General features: G+C 39.8%; 1 protein-coding gene across 1 annotated transcript in view; it reads left to right on the forward strand.

The window, feature by feature from the left end:
* The window catches only part of ADCY2 (adenylate cyclase 2), a 433,375-nt gene that overhangs the window by 321,004 nt on the left and 93,738 nt on the right, over positions 1-18,633 (forward strand). Inside the window, exons 13-14 of the mRNA XM_079915962.1 lie at positions 8,664-8,733; positions 11,312-11,409. Of these exons, the coding sequence (XP_079772088.1) occupies positions 8,664-8,733; positions 11,312-11,409 (168 nt within the window). The remainder of the gene's footprint in view (positions 1-8,663; positions 8,734-11,311; positions 11,410-18,633) is intronic.

Here is an 18,633-nt window from a genome sequence, read left to right on the forward strand (position 1 = left end):
TCATGACAAAGCCAAGTTTTCTGAGACAGTTCATTCATTTCACCGCAAGCATCCTTAATAATAGCTTTTGTTAGTAGTATTTCATCTTTAAAAAAATTTTTAACTCTGCCTAATCCTCCCCAAGTAAATTACTGATAAACAACATGATACATAATTATATAGAGAAAATTAGAGGATAGTGTGTTCAGTAGCATATTTTTTAAAGATCAGTAGATTCCACATGGGAAAATCATTAAGTTGTAATGTGTGACACTATTCAAAATGCATTCATCCCCCCACCCCGAAAAATCAGAGAATGTGGAGGTACCTGTGTTCTAAATCCTGGAAGAGGATCTTGAGCATTAGAATCTGAATTCATGGAGGCAGCAGGAGGAAGACCAATCCTTTGGAGGCCAAAATATCACTCAGTCTATAAAGCCAAGAATTGCTATTGTAGTTTTAAATGGTCCAAAAAGGCAGGAGACAAGATTTAAAGAAGGTGGTGGCTTTCATGACTTGCACAGAATGATTACATTCACCGGCCTTGGAATTCTCCTTAGGTGTGTGTGCCATGGCTGACCTCATGAAGGGCAGGAGGTAAACAACTCAGTGTGGTTCCTGGTACTCATTAGATGCTCCATAAATGTTTATTGAATTAAACTGCAGTGAAAACTTTAGTAGATCCAAATGAAAAGGTTTTATGCGGGGCTTCCCTGGTAGCGCAGTGGTTGAGAGTCCGCCTGCCGATGCAGGGGACACGGGTTCGTGCCCCGGTCCGGGAGGATCCCACATGCCGCGGAGCGGCTGGGCCCATGAGCCATGGCTGCTGAGCCTGCGCGTCCGGAGCCTGTGCTCCGCAACGGGAGAGGCCACAACAGTGAGAGGCCCGCATACTGCAAAAAAAAAGGTTTTATGTGAAAGTTTTCATCTTTATGGAAACCTATTTAATTTTTATCAAGAACGTTGACTCATGGAAAGTGTAAATGATTTTCACCTTGAACTGTGCCTCCAAAATTAAGTTACACAGCTTTGCAAAATGCATACCTCTTCTAGACTGTGCTTTGCAAGTGTGCATTTCAGAATATTTACAGTACTTATGGAGGAATCGTGTGAGTGTATGTATGTCTGTATGTGGTGTGTGTATGTGTGGAGTTCCATACATATACAATAAAGTCTCTAGGGCTGGCTAGAGCTGCAATTCAGATATGCCAGCACACTGAATGCACACCTGCCTAATCCCTGCTGTATACCCCAAATAGATAAAGCCTTCCACCTGCCACAGAGCACTCAGGGCACACCTGCAGTGCCGAGATAGGTGCTCTGCTTTGCGTGATACCAGGATCGAAGTAAAAAACAGTCTCAACTCTGCCCTGATTGAAACCTCAACACCTCACAACTGAGAAAAAATGATTACCTGTAATATACTGGCAGCTAAAACCCAGGCAAGTCTGATTTCACACAATGTAGATTCATTTGACCAGAGGAAATAGCAGTTACTACTCTGTAACCCACTGGAATAAAATACAGCAGCAGAGAGAAGAAATCTTGTTCCTTGACAAAGGTTAGCCAATTACAATGATAATAGTAATAATAAAAAACAAATGTATAAAATCAGCCTCAGCATGTCTTCATGCAGGACGCCTACCTTGTTAAACTACTTTTATGCCCACTTTTTAGAACGTTCCTACTAAAGGAATCATTAGAAAGTACAGTCATTGGCTTTGCTTTATTTTTGTCAAGGTTGTTTGTGAATTGTGTGTCAGTATGGTATCGTTTTGTACTCAAATACATGTTTAGTTACCACCTTTGTGTTTTAACGTAGTTTTATGCTAAAGTCGTGGTTAACGTTGGTGTAACTGCTTATGCTGTAATTTTCCCAACACATTTCAGAAATCAAGTGGAGGAAAATGTCATGCTGTACTCAAAAATCAAAAGGGGAATTTTTTAAATGGAAGCTATTATGCACCTATTTTTTTAATTAGCTTCACTCCCATTCTGTTATGCCCTGCTCATTAAACTCTCTTCTTCTTCGATAAGAGGTTCTTCTGATCTTATTTGATTTTCCCCTTGAGGATTCAGTAGGGACTCCAGGCTTGATGTACCATTCAGTCGTTTTCTGCTATTGACATAAAACAGTGATTTATATGCAGATTTTCATGTATTCATTCATTTACTCATTTAGCAAGCATTTGTTAAAGGGTGAGCAATGTCGTCATTTGCTCAGCATCAGACATGCATACCAAGACCCCAGGCCTCGTGTTACCCCTCAAAGCCCTGAGTGAGGGGAAGAAAGATCACTGCACAGATGCCCTACAGTCATGACAGGTAAAGAGGAGCAGGACAGCACAGATGAAAAGTCTCAAATTTTCCGGAGGAGGTGACACCTGGGCCAAACCTTGAAGGAAACTAAGAGGGAGAGAGGGAAACCTTCATGGTGTGATAACAGGATGCGCCAGGGTCAGAGGTGTGCTCCCCAGTCTTTAGCACAATCAGGACACAGGACGCCCCTGCAGGAGTCTCTCAGGGTAAAGAAGCTTGAGTGGGAAGTTGGATGCCCTGAGAAGCAACGTGGAGTCCGCCTGAGGGGGTGGGGCGTGAGCACTTTGAATGGTTCTAATCAATGATTGTGTGATCACCTCCATCCTGCTGGTATGCAGAGGATTCCTTAAGACAGGAAGACCCTAAAGTGAATGCTGCAGAGACAAACCAGAGATGGCCAGGCCCCCGTGAGGACGGAGCTCAGAACAGGGGTTTTGACTTAGTCTGGGTGGGTGATGTCAGCTGAAACACAATGCACAACCTGAGAGTTGTGAGTCACGTTTTACTGGGGGCAAGATGAGGGCTGTAGGCCAGGAGACAGCCTCTCAGGTAGCTCTGAGGAACTGTCCAAAGAGGTGGGGAGGAGGTCAGTATATACGTGATCTTGGTGAAGGGGGGCACGTGCAACCCAGCACACGTTTAGGCAGAAGGTGGCTCCTTCTCGAGGAGCAGATGTGCCCATGAATAATTTTAGTGCGTTTCTAGATGTGAGAAGAGGCAAGAAATTGGGCTCATAAAATCTCCTGAAAATATCTGAAGGCCTTTTCTGCCAGTTTTCCCAGAGCACAGATGCCTCATTCATGATCTCCACCCTGAACCCCTTTGAAGGTGTGTTAAAGGTCAGCGACAGCAGTGGCCAGTGACAAAATCCTTGTAGAGGCAGGTGGCAAGTGGCAATTTTTAGTTGGCAGCGAGGTGAGAGGGAAGAAAATGTGTACCAGAGGTCTGCCCCAAAGAGGAGAAGCTTCTCCTCTCTGGAGGTGCAGGGCGGGGAAGAGGAAGCCCTGTGGGTGGACGAACCAGACCATCCCCTCCGCGGCAGTATTTTTCTCTTGAGGAGCTGGGCAGTCCTGTAAGATTCATCTCAATAGAGGAGTGTGCTGTACAGTTAATATTCAGAATGAGATTGCCATGTCAGGTTCTTCCAGATTGGTTTAAAAAAAGAAAAACAGTAGGAAAGAGGTAATGTGAAAAGTTCAAAAGGGGAGAAACAGGGGCCTTTGGGGTGCAGGAAAGGAGCTGGTGAGTTAATGAAGGACACGGGACCCAGGTTTAATTATGTCTGAGTGGAGTGGAGTGCATGTATGGGTGGATGACCGGCCGACCCCAGGGCTGGGGAAGGATCGGGCTTCCACACCGAGAGACCATCTATCCAGCATCATTTATTTCAGCTGCAGGTCCATGGACCACCTTTCCCAAATGCCACAGGTCACCCACGGCCTTAGTGCACAACTGAGGCCACTTGGACCTTTGGATTCAAGGCTGCATAGATAGGTGGTATGTTAGTCAGCTGGGACTGCCGTACAAAATGCCATGGGCTGAGTGGCTTAAGCAACAAAAATTTATTTTCTCACAGCTCTGAAGGCTAGAAGTCTGAGTCAGGGTGCCAGCATGGTTGGTTTCTGGTGAGAACTCTCTCCTTGACTTGCAAAAGGCAGTCCCCTTGCTGTGTGCTCCCATGGCCTTTCCTCTGGGCTACGCAGAAAAACAGAAAGAGCGAGCTCTCTGGTGTCACTTCTCATAAGTACACTCATTCTCTTGAGTCAGGTCCCCACCCTTAGGACTGCATTCAACTCTAATTACTTCCTTGGAGGCCCCATCTCCAGATACGCACACCGCAGGTTAGGCCTTCAGCGTATGAAGTGGGAGATATGAACAGTCAGTCCGTAATGAAAGGAAAGTGGTCTTCTCTGTATTTTAGCATCCCCTTTGTGATAACATTCCAGGATAATTCTGCATGAGGATGTGGAAGTACTTTGTCTCTCAGCTCAAGTCAAGATCTTGTTTAGAATTTCCTTTATTGGCCTCAGCCTAGCACAAAAGCAACTTAGTGTAAATTAATAATCATTTTTTTGTGTAGCGTAGGGGCGGGGTTGACTTTCTTTGTGCCAGAGACCACTTGGGTCAGGAACAGTGTCAGGAGACCAGGAATATTGCACACATTCTCCATTCTCTTCTCTGTCTGTAGTTCCAATTCCCCAAAATATTTGACCTTATTTTCCCACACAAATCTTTCTGACTACAAATATCCATATGACATTTATAAATCTCTGAGTTTCCTGTGAATCATTATTGGGAACTGAGGCCACCACAGAGAACCAACAGAGACGTGAAGCCTGTGGGGAGGATGTGCTCTCCTTAACTCTGAGGACAAAAGAGGAAGAATTGGGCCCATCACTTATGGCTTCAAGGAAGAAGCCTTTGGCCAAACCTGACCTGCTGTGGGAAAAGGAAGGCACAGGGTAGCTGTGGGTCTGGTAGTCTCACCATAAATATCTTTGCTGCAAGGGGATTCACCTCAGGACTCATTGGCCTAAGACAGTTTTGCCATAAAAGATAAAATAAAGAAAATAAAAGAGAAACATTGAGATGGACATCATGAAACATTAGCAACAAAATTTTGAAAGATTCGATTGCAAAAATAAAAATGCAAAAAATACTTAGATGCACTTAAAATGTGTGTAGATACATGGTTCTAGTTGTATTTGGGTGTATCTTAGAGAAAGCAATGGTACTTTCTTTCTCAAGGTCGATCACTAAGGGTTCAGTATCTAATATCAGACATACATTCTTTACGATATAAAAAAATCTGCTCTAAGCCTCTGCAGATTCCCCTGGGAGTAAAATGAACAGAGGAGGGACTCTGCTATTTCTTATCAATGTGTGTAACGTATATCACTGGTGATACATACCCAGACTGTACTGAAATGTCCCATCCTTATAAGGACGTGCCCAGTCCTTATATTTCACCAAATCATCTAAGCCAAGTTCTGTGCCAAATACCACAATTCTGTCTATTTCATGATCTTCACTGTCAAATGGCAAAAAAATTCACCATGTTCCTTGACAGATGAATGGATAAAGAAGATGTGGCACATATATACAATGGAATCTTACTCAGCCATAAAAAGGAATGAAATTGAGTTATTTGTAGTGAGGTGGATGGACCCAGAGACTGTCATACAGAGTGAAGTAAGTCAGAAAGAGAAAAACAAATACCGTATGCTAACACATATATATGGAATCTAAAAAAAAAAAAAAAAGGTTCTGAAGAACCTAGGGGCAGGACAGGAATAAAGATGCAGATGTAGAGAATGGACTTGGGGACATGGGGAGGGGGAAGGGTAAGCTGGGACGAAGTGAGAGAGTGGCATGGACATATACACACTACCAAATGTAAAATAGATAGCTAGTGGGAAGCAGCCGCATAGCACAGGGAGATCAGCTCAGTGCTTTGTGACCACCTAGATGGATGAGATAGGGAGGGTGCGAGGGAGACACAAGCGGGAGGAGATATGGGGGTATATGTATATGTATAGCTGATTTACTTTGTTATAAAGCAGAAACTAACACACCATTGTAAAGCAATTATACTCCAATAAAGATGTTAAGAAAAATAAATTTAAAACTTTTTAAAAAGAAATGTATACTCATCAAGAATTATACAACCATTTCTTTTTGGAGAGGATAGGACCTGGATTCTTCTTTTGCCTCCAGCTTCTACTATTGTATGATAAATTTGGTAGAGACGGCAGGAGAGAACAAGCTGTCGTATCTAGATCAGTCAAAGAGCCAATGATTAATGCTCTCGAAGACTGTTGTCAATTACTAGCTGCCTTTTATATATTTGCCATAGCTTGGTAAACTGTTGGTTTTGGTGGGTGGGAGAGATGACTGCTCACTGAAGGATGTGCAAAGATTGATATATTATTATTTTCTAGTGTAATGAATCCAAAATTGTGAATCAACAGTTATTTTATCTATTATGGCAAAACGGCCTTATGGCTAATTAGTTGTACAGCAACTCTGCTTGCAGCCAAGATTCTTATGAGCAAATACCTTGAACCAACAATTGGAATTCCGTCCTTTCCCCAAACATCCATCCAGAGATCAAGTCTTATGAACCTGTGTTAGGTGTTGGGGACAGAAAGAAAGGCAGACTTTGTCTTGAGGGCTTCCTGTCCACCTGCAGGACAGACAGGTAACTAAAGCCTAGAAAGATGGGGGCCCCACTAACCAATGAGGAGCTGGTTTTATCTCCACTTTATAAATTTTGCTTGCATTTTATTTCCAAGCATATATTATCCAGGAGCATTTTTTAAATAGAAATTTCATCCGTAATAAAGAAAAAAAAACTTTTTAATAAGTTACTGGCATACATTATTCATAGGATATCCATAATGAATACACAGTTCTAAAAAATGAGTATAGTTAAAATTTATCTTAAATTTTATTTTCTGCTTCTTCTAATATTAACCAACCTTGATTCCTCCAACTAGTGCCATAAAACAGAACAATAACCTATCTCTGCAGCTGGGGCAGTCATAATATCAAAAAAAATTTATTTTCCCGATACCTAAAGCTTATAACCTTGAATCCAAAAGTATTTTTAAAGTTCTCACTCTTAATGGCAATCATTCTAGAATACATGACTGACTTCTGGGCCACAGTTGAAATTGCACTGTCTGTGGTTTAGTCTCCTGGGAGACTCAAGTTCATCGTGGTGCGTGTGCTGTGAGCGTCTTCAGAACTGTCCCGATGTTCCAGGCACATGGCTCTCCAGGTAGCCCTGGAGATGTTCCTCCTCAAATGAGGCAGTGTCCTGGGTTAACTGGGTCAATCCTAATGTGAAACCTCAGTGTACATTTCGACCTGAGTCTGAAATCAGGAGGTGACTGTCCCTGTTGATTATGTGATAATGTGTGACAGTTCACTTGGTCTTTATTCCTGGATCGTCAAAGGCCTTCCCCATTTGTCTTTATCTCCCAGATACGTTGCAGTTAGTCAAAATCCATAGAGATATGACCAATGGGTTGGAAAAGTGCTATATTTAGGAATTCTTGGGAATTGATCGTTGTTTTCACAGGTATAACATTTTATCTCTAGAAGTATATATATATATATATATATATATTCTCTCTGCCTATATATAGATATATAAGTATAGATATAAATGTAGGTGTAGCTATATAGTTATATACACTTGGAAATATATACATAAATATGCAGGTATTCGTGCATAAATACTACATGCATATACATATGCAATTCAGGTAATTATATATTTTAATTATAAAAGTCTTTTTTTAAAAAAAAATCAGAAAGTAGAAATAAAAATTCCTCAGTGTAGTGACTTAGCCTAGATGGTAATTTATTTTGTTTGTATTTATTTCTAGGTATTTTTCTTGATGCATAGATTTCAATTTTTTCTTACATTTCTGTACTCATGGCTATAAGAATGTGAAATCTCTCTGTTTTCTTAGCTTTATTTCATAAACTGTGTGTTTATTTTACTGCAAAATGTGTGACTGTACCGGGCATCATATGCCCAGCTTGCTGGGTCATATACCCAGGGTGGCCGTTTAACCTGCGATTATACACAATGTTCTAGTGAAGAAGAGTTTTGTCTTTAAGGTCTTTCTCTATCTCAGCTGCTTTCCCAAAACAGATTTCTGAAAGTCAATCAATGTATAAGAATGTTACTTCCATATGCCTTTTATTTTTCAACATCTGAGAGATATATATGTATTATGTATGTGTATGTTTATGTTGGCATCAATGTACTATGTTAGTGGTCTGACCTGATTGCTTCTTATATTAGTATTTGTACCCATTTTTTGAAATCTGTATTCAAGCATGACTTTTTTTTTACTTTATAGAAATGAAAAACATGACAATGAAAGTATTTTTAGTAAGTGTGAAAGGAGTAGAATCTTCTTGCCTACATCTGGAAGCCACTCTAAATATTTCTGATGCTCTGTGATGTGTTGCTTGCTATAAGCTAAGAAAAATGGTGCTTCTCTCTGAACCAGATCCTTTGGGAGATGAAAGTAACATGTGGTTTCAGTAAGACATCAGGGAATAAATTTATTGACGTACTTGAGTCCTTTTGATGACTTATCTCCCTGATTATTTAAGTTGGATAACTTGAGTTTCAATTTGGTTTGACAGTTGGTTTGTAACATAGAATTTTCAAGGAGAGCAATATGTGAATAAGCATATTATATTTGCATATCCTGTTAACAAACCTAGATTCCATATTTGGCATTATGAAGAAAGAAAAATGCAAGTCATTTTTAAAAACTAGTTCCAGATGTTTGGTTGGAGGTTTGGTTTTATAATGTGTCTGTCCTTTTTATTTCCAGGCAATGGCTCAAGTCTGAAGACATTCAGAGAATCTCATTGCTTTTCTACAATAAAATACTAGAAAAAGAAGTAAGCGATTTTTTCCTTCAAAATCAATCATTTTTCCAAAATATTAGTTTTTTAAAAATTCCATCATGAAATTGTATTCATAGAATTTTACATGAAACATTTAAACTGCCTCTAACCATATCCAATTTCTTTCTAGCTTTTCCTGTGGTTCTTCCAGGCATATATTGTTTTACCACATTTCTGGTTACCAGGTTTCTGTCTTTGGCTAGTCACCTCTTTCAACACTCCTGTTAGTAAATGATGTCTGTGTGATGTGGAGCTAAGGGAAAGGGAAGAAGTTAATATCTTGCTTTCTCAGTGAGAAATTTTCTTAGAAAAGATTTTAAGAGAAAGCAAAATCCTTTCTGACAAATTTACAGTGTCTTTACACAAATTATTTTAACTTTTTGATAAAAGTATGAGATTTACATTCAACCCCTGTTTGGGAGAATTAGAAACTTTTAAGTTTTGTTGCATCTAAATACTTTCACATTTTAACTCCTGAAGTAGAGCTATTTCAGGCACAAATAAATAACCAGACATTTAGTTTATACATGTCAAGCTTAACCAGGATTTGCTAAAATGAATTAAGTAATTATTGCAGAAAGGACAACTGTTCTAGGTTGGCCTTATTCATTTGCCTTTTTTTGTGTGTTGATCTAGAAAAAGAGCAGGTTAGAGGTAATTTGCACCATCTAACCATATAATTATAGTTTTAGTTTGAACAGAAGCTACTATGTTAATGGCAACAGTCACAGCACAGGTATTAAAACTCTGTTGAGAAAATTCAGTTCATTGTTTTATGGATATTGAATGGACATAGAAAATATCAACATTCTTTCCAAAACTCATCAAGGTTGGATTTTACAATTACACCAAAGCTTTCTTTTGTACTAGTTAGTGATCAAGAAGATCAATTTTCTGCTTCTAAGTCAGGGACTTTGACTACAGAGAGTTTACCAAATTTATGTTTGATACAATTTATTATTATTAAGCAACTTAGACACTAATGACTACTTGCTGTTTAAATGTTAAATTATTTCCTTCCTGATAGAAGTCCTTTTCTTTGATTAATACCACAAGGAAATTCCAAGTCATGTCTCTGCACAAAGCACAGAAAATAAGGACATAACTGAGTGCATAAAATATAATCACATTTCAGCAATTATTGTAGCAGAGCTTCTTCATCAGCTTTGTAAATTATCCTGGCTATGAAGTCACAAAAGTCACCAAAGAAATATTCTAGTAAACAGAAAATGATCATTATTAAAACATGCAGCTTTTGCTGACATTCCCCATGTGTACATATTTGCAGAGGCAGACTTTAGACAGCATTGAGATTTAAGCTCACTTTTTGTCCTCCTATTCCCAACCTGCTCTTCAGGCCAGCAGGAGGGGTAAAAGGCAGCAAGACATAGAGGAAGAGAAGCCAGACCACCCAGAGGTCCATCATCTGCACCAAAATCCCAGAGGCTAAACCCGAGAAATACACACCTAACTTCCCATAACTTGGGACACAGTTTGTGCAGATACGCTAATGCAACCTGCCAGCATTGTCAGGAGGCTTCAATAGCATTGCCACAAAAACTTGATTTCCTTTAATTTTATCATAGAACCCTTGTTTGAGAGGCCATAGTGCCTCGTGGTTGGAAGCGTGGGTTCGGGAGCCAGTCCAGCGGGATGAAGATTCTGGTTGCACCATGTGCTGTGTGTTTCTAAGAATGTTAATCAGTTGTTCTGGTCCAAAGTTTTTTTCATACAAAACTAGAGACAGCAATATTTCCTGCCTCACGCAGTTGTTGTGAGGATTAAATGAGTTAGTCCGCAGAAAGCCTTGAGAGTGCCCGGCACACCATCACCAGAGTCAAGGGGACATGTGGCAGACTGAGTGCAGCGTTGGCTGGCTTTTCCTGCATAAGCCAAGAAGGGCAGCCCCAGGCGGGCAGCTACACTGGTCAGTTTATGATCCTGGATGTTATGGAAAGCCATGTGAAATGGCTGATTATGCTGGGCAAGTAGAAAGAGTCCAACAGCCAGGCCCAGACAGGCAAACAGATGTTTCGTAGAGGACAGAGCCTGTTGGTCTTCTGTCTTATAATTTCACTCACCACCTCTCGATAATAAAATAAAAAGCTAAAACAAATAAATAAAATGAGAATATTGCATTTCCTCAGTACTCTTCAAAAGCAAAATATGGCTATGTGAAAAGTCAGTTGCTTTCCACAAGCAATCTCGGACCTTAGACCCACAAGGGAAGCAGGACACCTGCACAGTTCATTGGTCCATTCAGTTCACTCACTCGTCTTTCTGGCCAGGTGCTCTGTCTCCTTGCTGGAGGGATTCGATTGCCTCTACATGGGTTTCTGAACAGGTCGACTCACGAAAGTCATGGTCTTTGAAGTCACGCTTTCACAGCTCGTTTGGAGAGAGGAAGCTCTCGTTGCCAGAGGTGAACAGCCATTGTCCTCAGGTTGTCTTTCTCCACAGTCTGCAGGTGACGAGTGTGATGAACCAGGTACAGTTAGATGTACCTGCTGGATGACGGTTTCAGCCCTTCTCTCAGACAAACTGTCATTCCTGGTTTCTTTTCCCCCCTTAGTACCGAGCCACTGCACTGCCAGCCTTCAAGTATTACGTGACCTGCGCCTGCCTCATATTCTTCTGCATCTTCATCGTGCAGATCCTGGTCTTACCCAAGTAAGTACATACGGTTCTACGTTGTCATTCTCACTGGGTGTGTATTTCTGCTGGACTCAGTTATACTAAGGGTTACGAGAGGATGCACAGTTTCCAACGGAGCGCTTATGTAACATGGGCGGGCGGCAGGCAGGGTGGGGAGAGGACGGCGGGCAGGGGAGGTGATTTCAGGCTCTGTGAAGCTAAGTGGCCCCCATGTCTTACTCAGTTTTAGTAATTTTGAATTTTCAAAGTGGACATGTTGATTGACCTTCCAGGGATTTTTTAAAAAATAAATTTAACCATTTTACTTTGATTTCCATATTATTCTGATGCTCATGTCTAAGAAATGTAACCCAGTAAGTTTACCCAGAAAGAGCAAAATCACCAGATGTTGTTTCTAATAAACAAACAACACTATTCTGTATTGAAAGGACAAAACCTGCTCTGGGCTTACTTTGCCCACCCCTCCATTCTGATTTCATGTTCTCCCTGAAGCCCACCCTCTCCACCATCTCTGAGTGTTATGAGTCACTGTCTAGCTTGCCCCTCCCAGGAGAGACCTGGGTACAGAGAACTGGGTAACCAGATTTCACATTTTTCCTCCTACTGGTGAAAACCCAATCACTCCATGATTCCTAGGTAGACGTTCTCTTATACCTTATTAAGGAGTGGAATGTAAGTCAACTGACTTTCTTTAAAGAAACTGATTTTTTCTCATCCTACAATCTAAAAGAAAATGCTTGTCCTTTCAATAATTGGGGATAAGAAAGAAATTTAAGAAAAATTTTCTTTCCACTCATCATTACCTCTTTTGTAAAGGCCACAGCGACCATTTTCAATCTAGTTGGAGTTAGTTGTATTATTGCATTTAACTTCAGCGGTGCAGCCAGCATTTGTGGGCAACCTGAATTGCTGAGTCTGGGTTACAGTTTGTCTCATGAAGATGCTGAGCAAACTAGAAAGAAATGGTCTGCCTTTCCCTTCATACCCCAAAGGATGTTCTTCTGGACAACTAGCCAATACCAAGGCATTTAAAGATTAATAACAAGTGATCGTATTATTCGTACATGTACAATCCCAAAGCTATCTGCCCCCTTTTAGAAGAGGTTCCCACTGGCCACCCCCTTCCTCCTCTTTCCCCCCATAAATGAGCATTGAAATACATTTGCCAAATGAGTTCTTCCTCTAGACTTACACAGTCTTCAGTGAAATTTGCCAAGGTCAACCTGTCAGTTTTCCAATGAAAAAAAAAAATGCTAACAATTAAGCTTCTTCTAAGTTCCAGGCCTCTGCCACATGGTACAGGAGAGAAACAGCTGTTCCTGCACAGACAGGGCTTATGGAATAGTAAAGCCGAAGGGCATGTAAAAAGTGATGTAGTTGAAACAAGTGTTACCAAGGGGAATGAGCCCTTATTTATACTCTAAAGGAGAGACATTCATTCATTTTTCTACATCTTCCTATTGGATGAGTATTTTCATATTTTCTACATCACAATTAAGACAGGGTTTATCACCTACTATTTGGGAGGGGAGAAAGTGACCAGATCCTTATAAAATACAATGCCAAAGAAGACAAAAGGACTTCTGGGGACCAGGAAAAACACTCCATGGAATTACACTTTAAAAAAAATCAAGTTGGTGTCTTTTCTGTCTTCGCTTTTATTTTTTTGTCTCTTTTCTGTTGTGTTGTTTTATGAGAACCCATCGAAGTTCATTCCCTCAGGCATCATTACCAATTATTGTGTTTCTCTTGAGCAACAAGTTGGATTTTGAGCATGAGTGTTGTGAAATAGGTACGGTCGCATTTCCCTCTCTGTGTTGGCAGTTAGAAGGCGCAGAGTAAGTTCTGCGGACGCCTTTCTTGGAGACTTTAGACCTGCACTTTCTATACCGGCCTCACAGTATAGTATAGTATAGTATAGTCTTTTTTCTTCATTTTTCTTTCACGTTAATGTCCTAATTTTTCTTTTTTTAAAAATTCTTACTCTGAAATATTTCAAAGATACAGAAAAGTACAGAACATAATATAATAAATATGCATTTGCACACAATCCAGATTTCACAAATGTTGAGCCTGTGTCATACTGACTATATATAAGTTTCTGTGCTCTTGGGGACATTATTGGTTGGGTATGCTTCCTGTAAACAGTACCTATTGTTATGGGGTTTTTTTCTTTATTCAATCTGATATCTTTTTGTATATTAATGTGACTTTATTCCATTTGTATTTTGATGCTTTTATTGATGCATGTGGACCCACTTCTACTCTCTCATTTTATATTTCATTTACTTTGCTTTTCTTTGGTTTTCCCCATGCCCCAAATCTCCCACCTTCTTAACCTCTAAAGGATTGATCAAGTTTTCTTTATTCTTATTTTTCCTTTACTATATATAGAGAGCAGGGGGGAGAGAAGGGGGATCCTATATATTTTCTTTCAATGATTACCATTGAAATTTTAACACATATTCTTAGTTTAATAAATTATCAAGTTAATCATTATGTCTCTTCTAGGTAATTATTTCTTAGGATTTTAGTTCCAGATGGTAATTACAGTCAATATTGATTTAGACTTACTCACATTCTTTATCATTTTGTTTGTTCATCAGTGCTTTGTAAACATTATTGCTTCCTACAAGTTTATACTCCTTCTTGCTGATGTGTATCATTTATTAGTTCCTTTAGTTAGTATCTGTGAGTCGCAATAGCTCCTTTTTTTGTTTGTATTAAAATATCTTTAGCTGCTTTATTTCAATTTACCCTTGAATAATAGTTTGGGTGTAAAATTCTTATTTTCCCTTACTATTTTGATGATATCATTACATTGAATTTCAGCTTCTGTTGTTGCCAAGGAAATGTCTTCTGTCAATCCCATTACATTCCTTTGTAAGGAATCAGTCTTTCCTATTTGTATGCTTTTCAGCTTTTTTGGGGGGGGCGTGGCCAGGATTTTTACTGTATTGTTTCTAGATATGCACTTGTTCTTATTTCCCTACGTGACTAGTTGTGATTTTTGTTCAGTCTGAGGATTCTTGTCTTTGCTTAGTTCTTAGCAATTGACTGCCTGTTTCACCTCACATATTGCTTCTCTCTTTTTCTCTGTCCTTTCCTCCTACAACTCTTATTAATTGTACATTGTGCTGTTCATTCTGTGCTCCAGGTCCTGTAATTTTTCCTCAAAGTTTCCACCTCTTTAATTCTTTGTGCTGCATTCTGGTGAATTCCTCATCCACAATGAGTTTATAATTTCAAAGATCACTTTTTCATATCTAAGAAGTCTACTTTTTATCTGAGTTTTTCTTATAATTCTCTATTTTGCCTATGTTTTATATATTTTTTTCCATTTATTTTCAGATTTTAAACATGTATGAAAATATCACTTGTTTCCTTCTGTTATTTATGGTTCATAAGTGCATGAATTCTGTTATTTACTCTCACTATTGTCTCTTTTGTGGTCATGTGTCTCCTTCTGTTATCTGTAATTTCAACTGTGAGTTCATCAAAGCAAGGGTTTAGGTCCATGGTGATCTCATGTGTTCTGAGTTCTGAAGGTATCACTATGATATAGTTTTCACTGTATTTCTGCCAGGACCTCTGGGGTTCACCAGTTCAAGCCACAGTATTTTTTAAAAATACTTAGCTCATGTGAGTTTGATTAGCCCCTTAATGCGGATCAGGATTGGGGATCTCAGTTGTCAAAGATTATTCCTTTTCCATTTATGACCCTACATAGGTACTTGGCATCCCTGAAAATTACCAGGCTGTTGGGCATAGTTTTTATGTTTCCTGATAGGACAGGCCTTTATGCCTTCTGACTTTATTCACGAGCTCAGTTCTAGTTTTCCATTGAGAAAGTCCTGTGAGCATCACCAACCTTGTACTGACATTAAATCTCACATTCACTCCATGGCATGTATCAGCCCCTGGTCCCTCCCGGGCCATTTAGTGTCAGTGCCTCTTGGCATTCTACTTTGAATACCCTCTGTGTGTCTAGTGTGTTCTCTTCCTTGCTCTGAGTGCATCCATTTAAAAATAATAATTCTGTTATATTTTATGAAGCATGTTTATTGAGATAATGGCGTGTCTCACTTTTTCTAATATGCCCTAGCTTGTTTTTAAATATGCTGAATTACATTTTTATTTTGTTTGTTCTTTTGGTAAACTGCTTCATGTTTGGGGGGGGGGGGGCGGGGAAGGAGAGAAATGATTAAATGAGTGAGTAAATGAATAAATAGTGAGTGAATGAATAACTAAGGAGGAACTTACGACCTTGAAAGGACCAGAAAGGGGAAGTGTTTCCCTGAAAGGGGGCCTTACATCATCCCTTTTGGGCCCATAATTTTCAAATCGGGCTCTAGTCTCAGGATTTGAGCAGATGTAATTAAACTATTAGTTGGCCCCTCTTTTTGGAGTTGTTCTCTCACTTCTGTCAGCTTTGTACTATAACTTTATCAGAAATGTGAGCTACCTTCAAAGACCAGAAATGAGCGAGCATGAGTTTTTACATTTTTTAGTAGTTTCATTCATATTGACTGCCAAACTAAATAGATTATGTTAAACCATTCGTGGCAATTATTAAAATAAGAATGTTTTTTTCTAATAAGGTTCAGTGGGATATCATATGTTTCATTACCCAAGCAAAATTAAGAATAATGACATTTTCCTTAAGGAAAATTAATAGCAAATTATGATATAAAATGTCTCTATTATTTCCACTGAGATTCTTTAATACGCATTCTGTTACTCATGTTAATAATCAATGCTCATTAATGATTTAATAATCATTTCAAAAGAGTTGCTTTCATTTTGTTATCTTCAAAAAGGGGAAAAAAATAGGAGAAAGTTTAATGGTAGAATCGTTCATGTCCATTGAAAGAAGGCTTGGTTTTCTAAACAGAAATGGTGGAGAACAACTTTTGTGAAGGCAGTTTTCTTTGGTGGGCAACCAAATTGGTTGGCCCCCATATTGGATACCATGAAGGTAATTTGCTCCCTGCGTACCTTGATGCAGTGGATGTGAATCTTTGGGCAAAGCAAAAAATAAAGAAGGAAGAGAAGGGAAGGGAAGGGAAGCAAAAAATGAAGCAAGATAATTCTCACTGTCCAAGATAAATGAACCAGGTACCTTTTACTGAGATGAACAATATTCAACTCTGGATTCAGGTCACCTGAAAGTAAGGAAATGCCTCACAGTTAGTAGCTTGAATATAAGTTAGAAGTTTTATTCCCTCTCCATAATCAAAGGCCCGAGGTCCCTCAGATTCCTTGGGAGTCCTGGTTCCCTCCAGCACACAGCTCTGCTTTCCCTAGAGTTTGGTCCTCATCTTCATTTCTAAGATGGCAGCATCTGCATTCTGAGCAACAAGATGGAGGAACAGAACCAGAAGCAGAAGGCAAAAGCATTTATAACTGAGTCTCTGCGGATGCCTCCAAGAAACTACCTCATGACACTTTGGTCTATAACTCAAGACTGAGATCTTAGTCACATGTGCAAACCTAGCTGCAAGGGAGGCTGGAATGTGTAGCCTTTAGTCTGTGTAACAGGGTGCCCATCTGAAAATTCTATTATCAGGAAAAAATGGATTTCATGAAAACCAGTAATCTCTCCAGGAATGAAAGGTGATTTTAGTTGTGGTTACCTATATGTCACTGATACAGTAAGATTTGAAGGACAATAACAATAAAAAGGGAGCTGAATGCGTTTTTAATCAATGAAACAGGCCATTATACTTTTACTTTGTATCTGGGCAATATTCTGAGCATTTGTAATAAAAATAGAAATCCATAAGAGAAATTCATACATACATTCTGTCCATCATTTGTGGAATCACTCTACAGCTGTTTATCAAGCTATCGTATACCAGGCATAGTTCGAGATGCTGGGGAAGCAGCAGTAAGTAACCCCCCAAAAGTCCTTTCTCTCATACAGCTTACATTCTATTAGGAGGCACAACACTAATGTAATAAACAAATACATATTAATTCAGTTGTAATAAGCTTTAAGAAAAGTTAAAAGAGTAGGCTACTATAGAGTGAGGGAAGGTGGTAATTCAGATGAGGGCTGTCAGGGAAGGCATCACTGATTGAGTGATATTGAAGAGAAGTCTGAATGAATTGAAATGAGAATTACGTGGATATCTGGCAGAAGAACATTCTAGATGATGGAAGTCACAGGTGTGTTCAAGGACCAGCAAGGAGGCAGGATGGCAGGAGCAGAGTAAGCCCTGAGAGAGTATGGAGATGGGATCACAGGAGCAGTGAGACGGGCAGGTCGTGGTGACCTTCACAGGCTACTGGAGAACTTCGGATTGAATGCTGAGTGTGATGAGAAGCCCTGGAAGGTTCTCAGCTGAGGACATGCTGTGGCTGTGCTTGGGGTATTGTTCTTGCTGTTCCGGAAGAGGGAGAGAGGAAGACCAAGGAAGATGATGGTTTGCACTTGAGTAGCAGTGGAGGTGTAAAAAGTGATCAAATTCTGAGATGTGTTATGAAGAGCGATGAGGAAACTCTTGCTATTAGATTGGAGATGAAGAATAAGAGAAAGCTAAGTTCTGTGGATTGTTTTGTTTTTTGTTTTCGGCCTGAGCAAATGGAAAAATTGGGCAGCCATTTACAGAGAGGGAGACGCCAGAGGAAGGAACAAGTCAGAGAGGAGCATAGAATGAAAGGCTCAGCTCTGAGCATCAAAGGCATGTGTGTGAATATTAAGTGTCCAGGTGGTGGGGCTTCACGGTGGGGAGGGGAGGGTGTATGTGAGCCAGTGGCTCATGGAAGGAGTCAGAGCTGGAGTCATAATTTGGAAGAATCAGCGCGTAGGTAGTATTTATATCCCTGGGAGGTGATGAGCTCACCTAAGGAGTGAGTGTAGAAAGAGAACACCGCAGACCTTTGGAAAATTCAGGTCTTCAGCCCTTATTGTTGGCATGAAGTGGAAGCTCTTATCTCTGCCAAATGTAACTCCTTTTCCCTTTCCAGCCTCACAGGACTTTCAAGTGGGCGGAACATCTCAAAGCTGCTAAGTCCTATTATCGGAGAAAGGCTGCAATAATCTGTAATGGTGATGAATATTTAAATGCCTTTTCTCCTTTTCATTCTTCGATTCTTTCGTTTAACAAAGAACCTTTCATTTTGAGGTTCTATCACCTATCACTTAAAGAGGGGGGGATTTTTATTATTTCATGCTAATGTACAGTTAAAGTTTTTTTTTTCCTTTGGTTCTTATTATCCTTGCTAAATACCATG

Source organism: Stenella coeruleoalba (genome assembly GCF_951394435.1).
Source record: "Stenella coeruleoalba genome assembly, chromosome: 3".
NCBI classification, from domain to species: domain Eukaryota; kingdom Metazoa; phylum Chordata; class Mammalia; order Artiodactyla; family Delphinidae; genus Stenella; species Stenella coeruleoalba.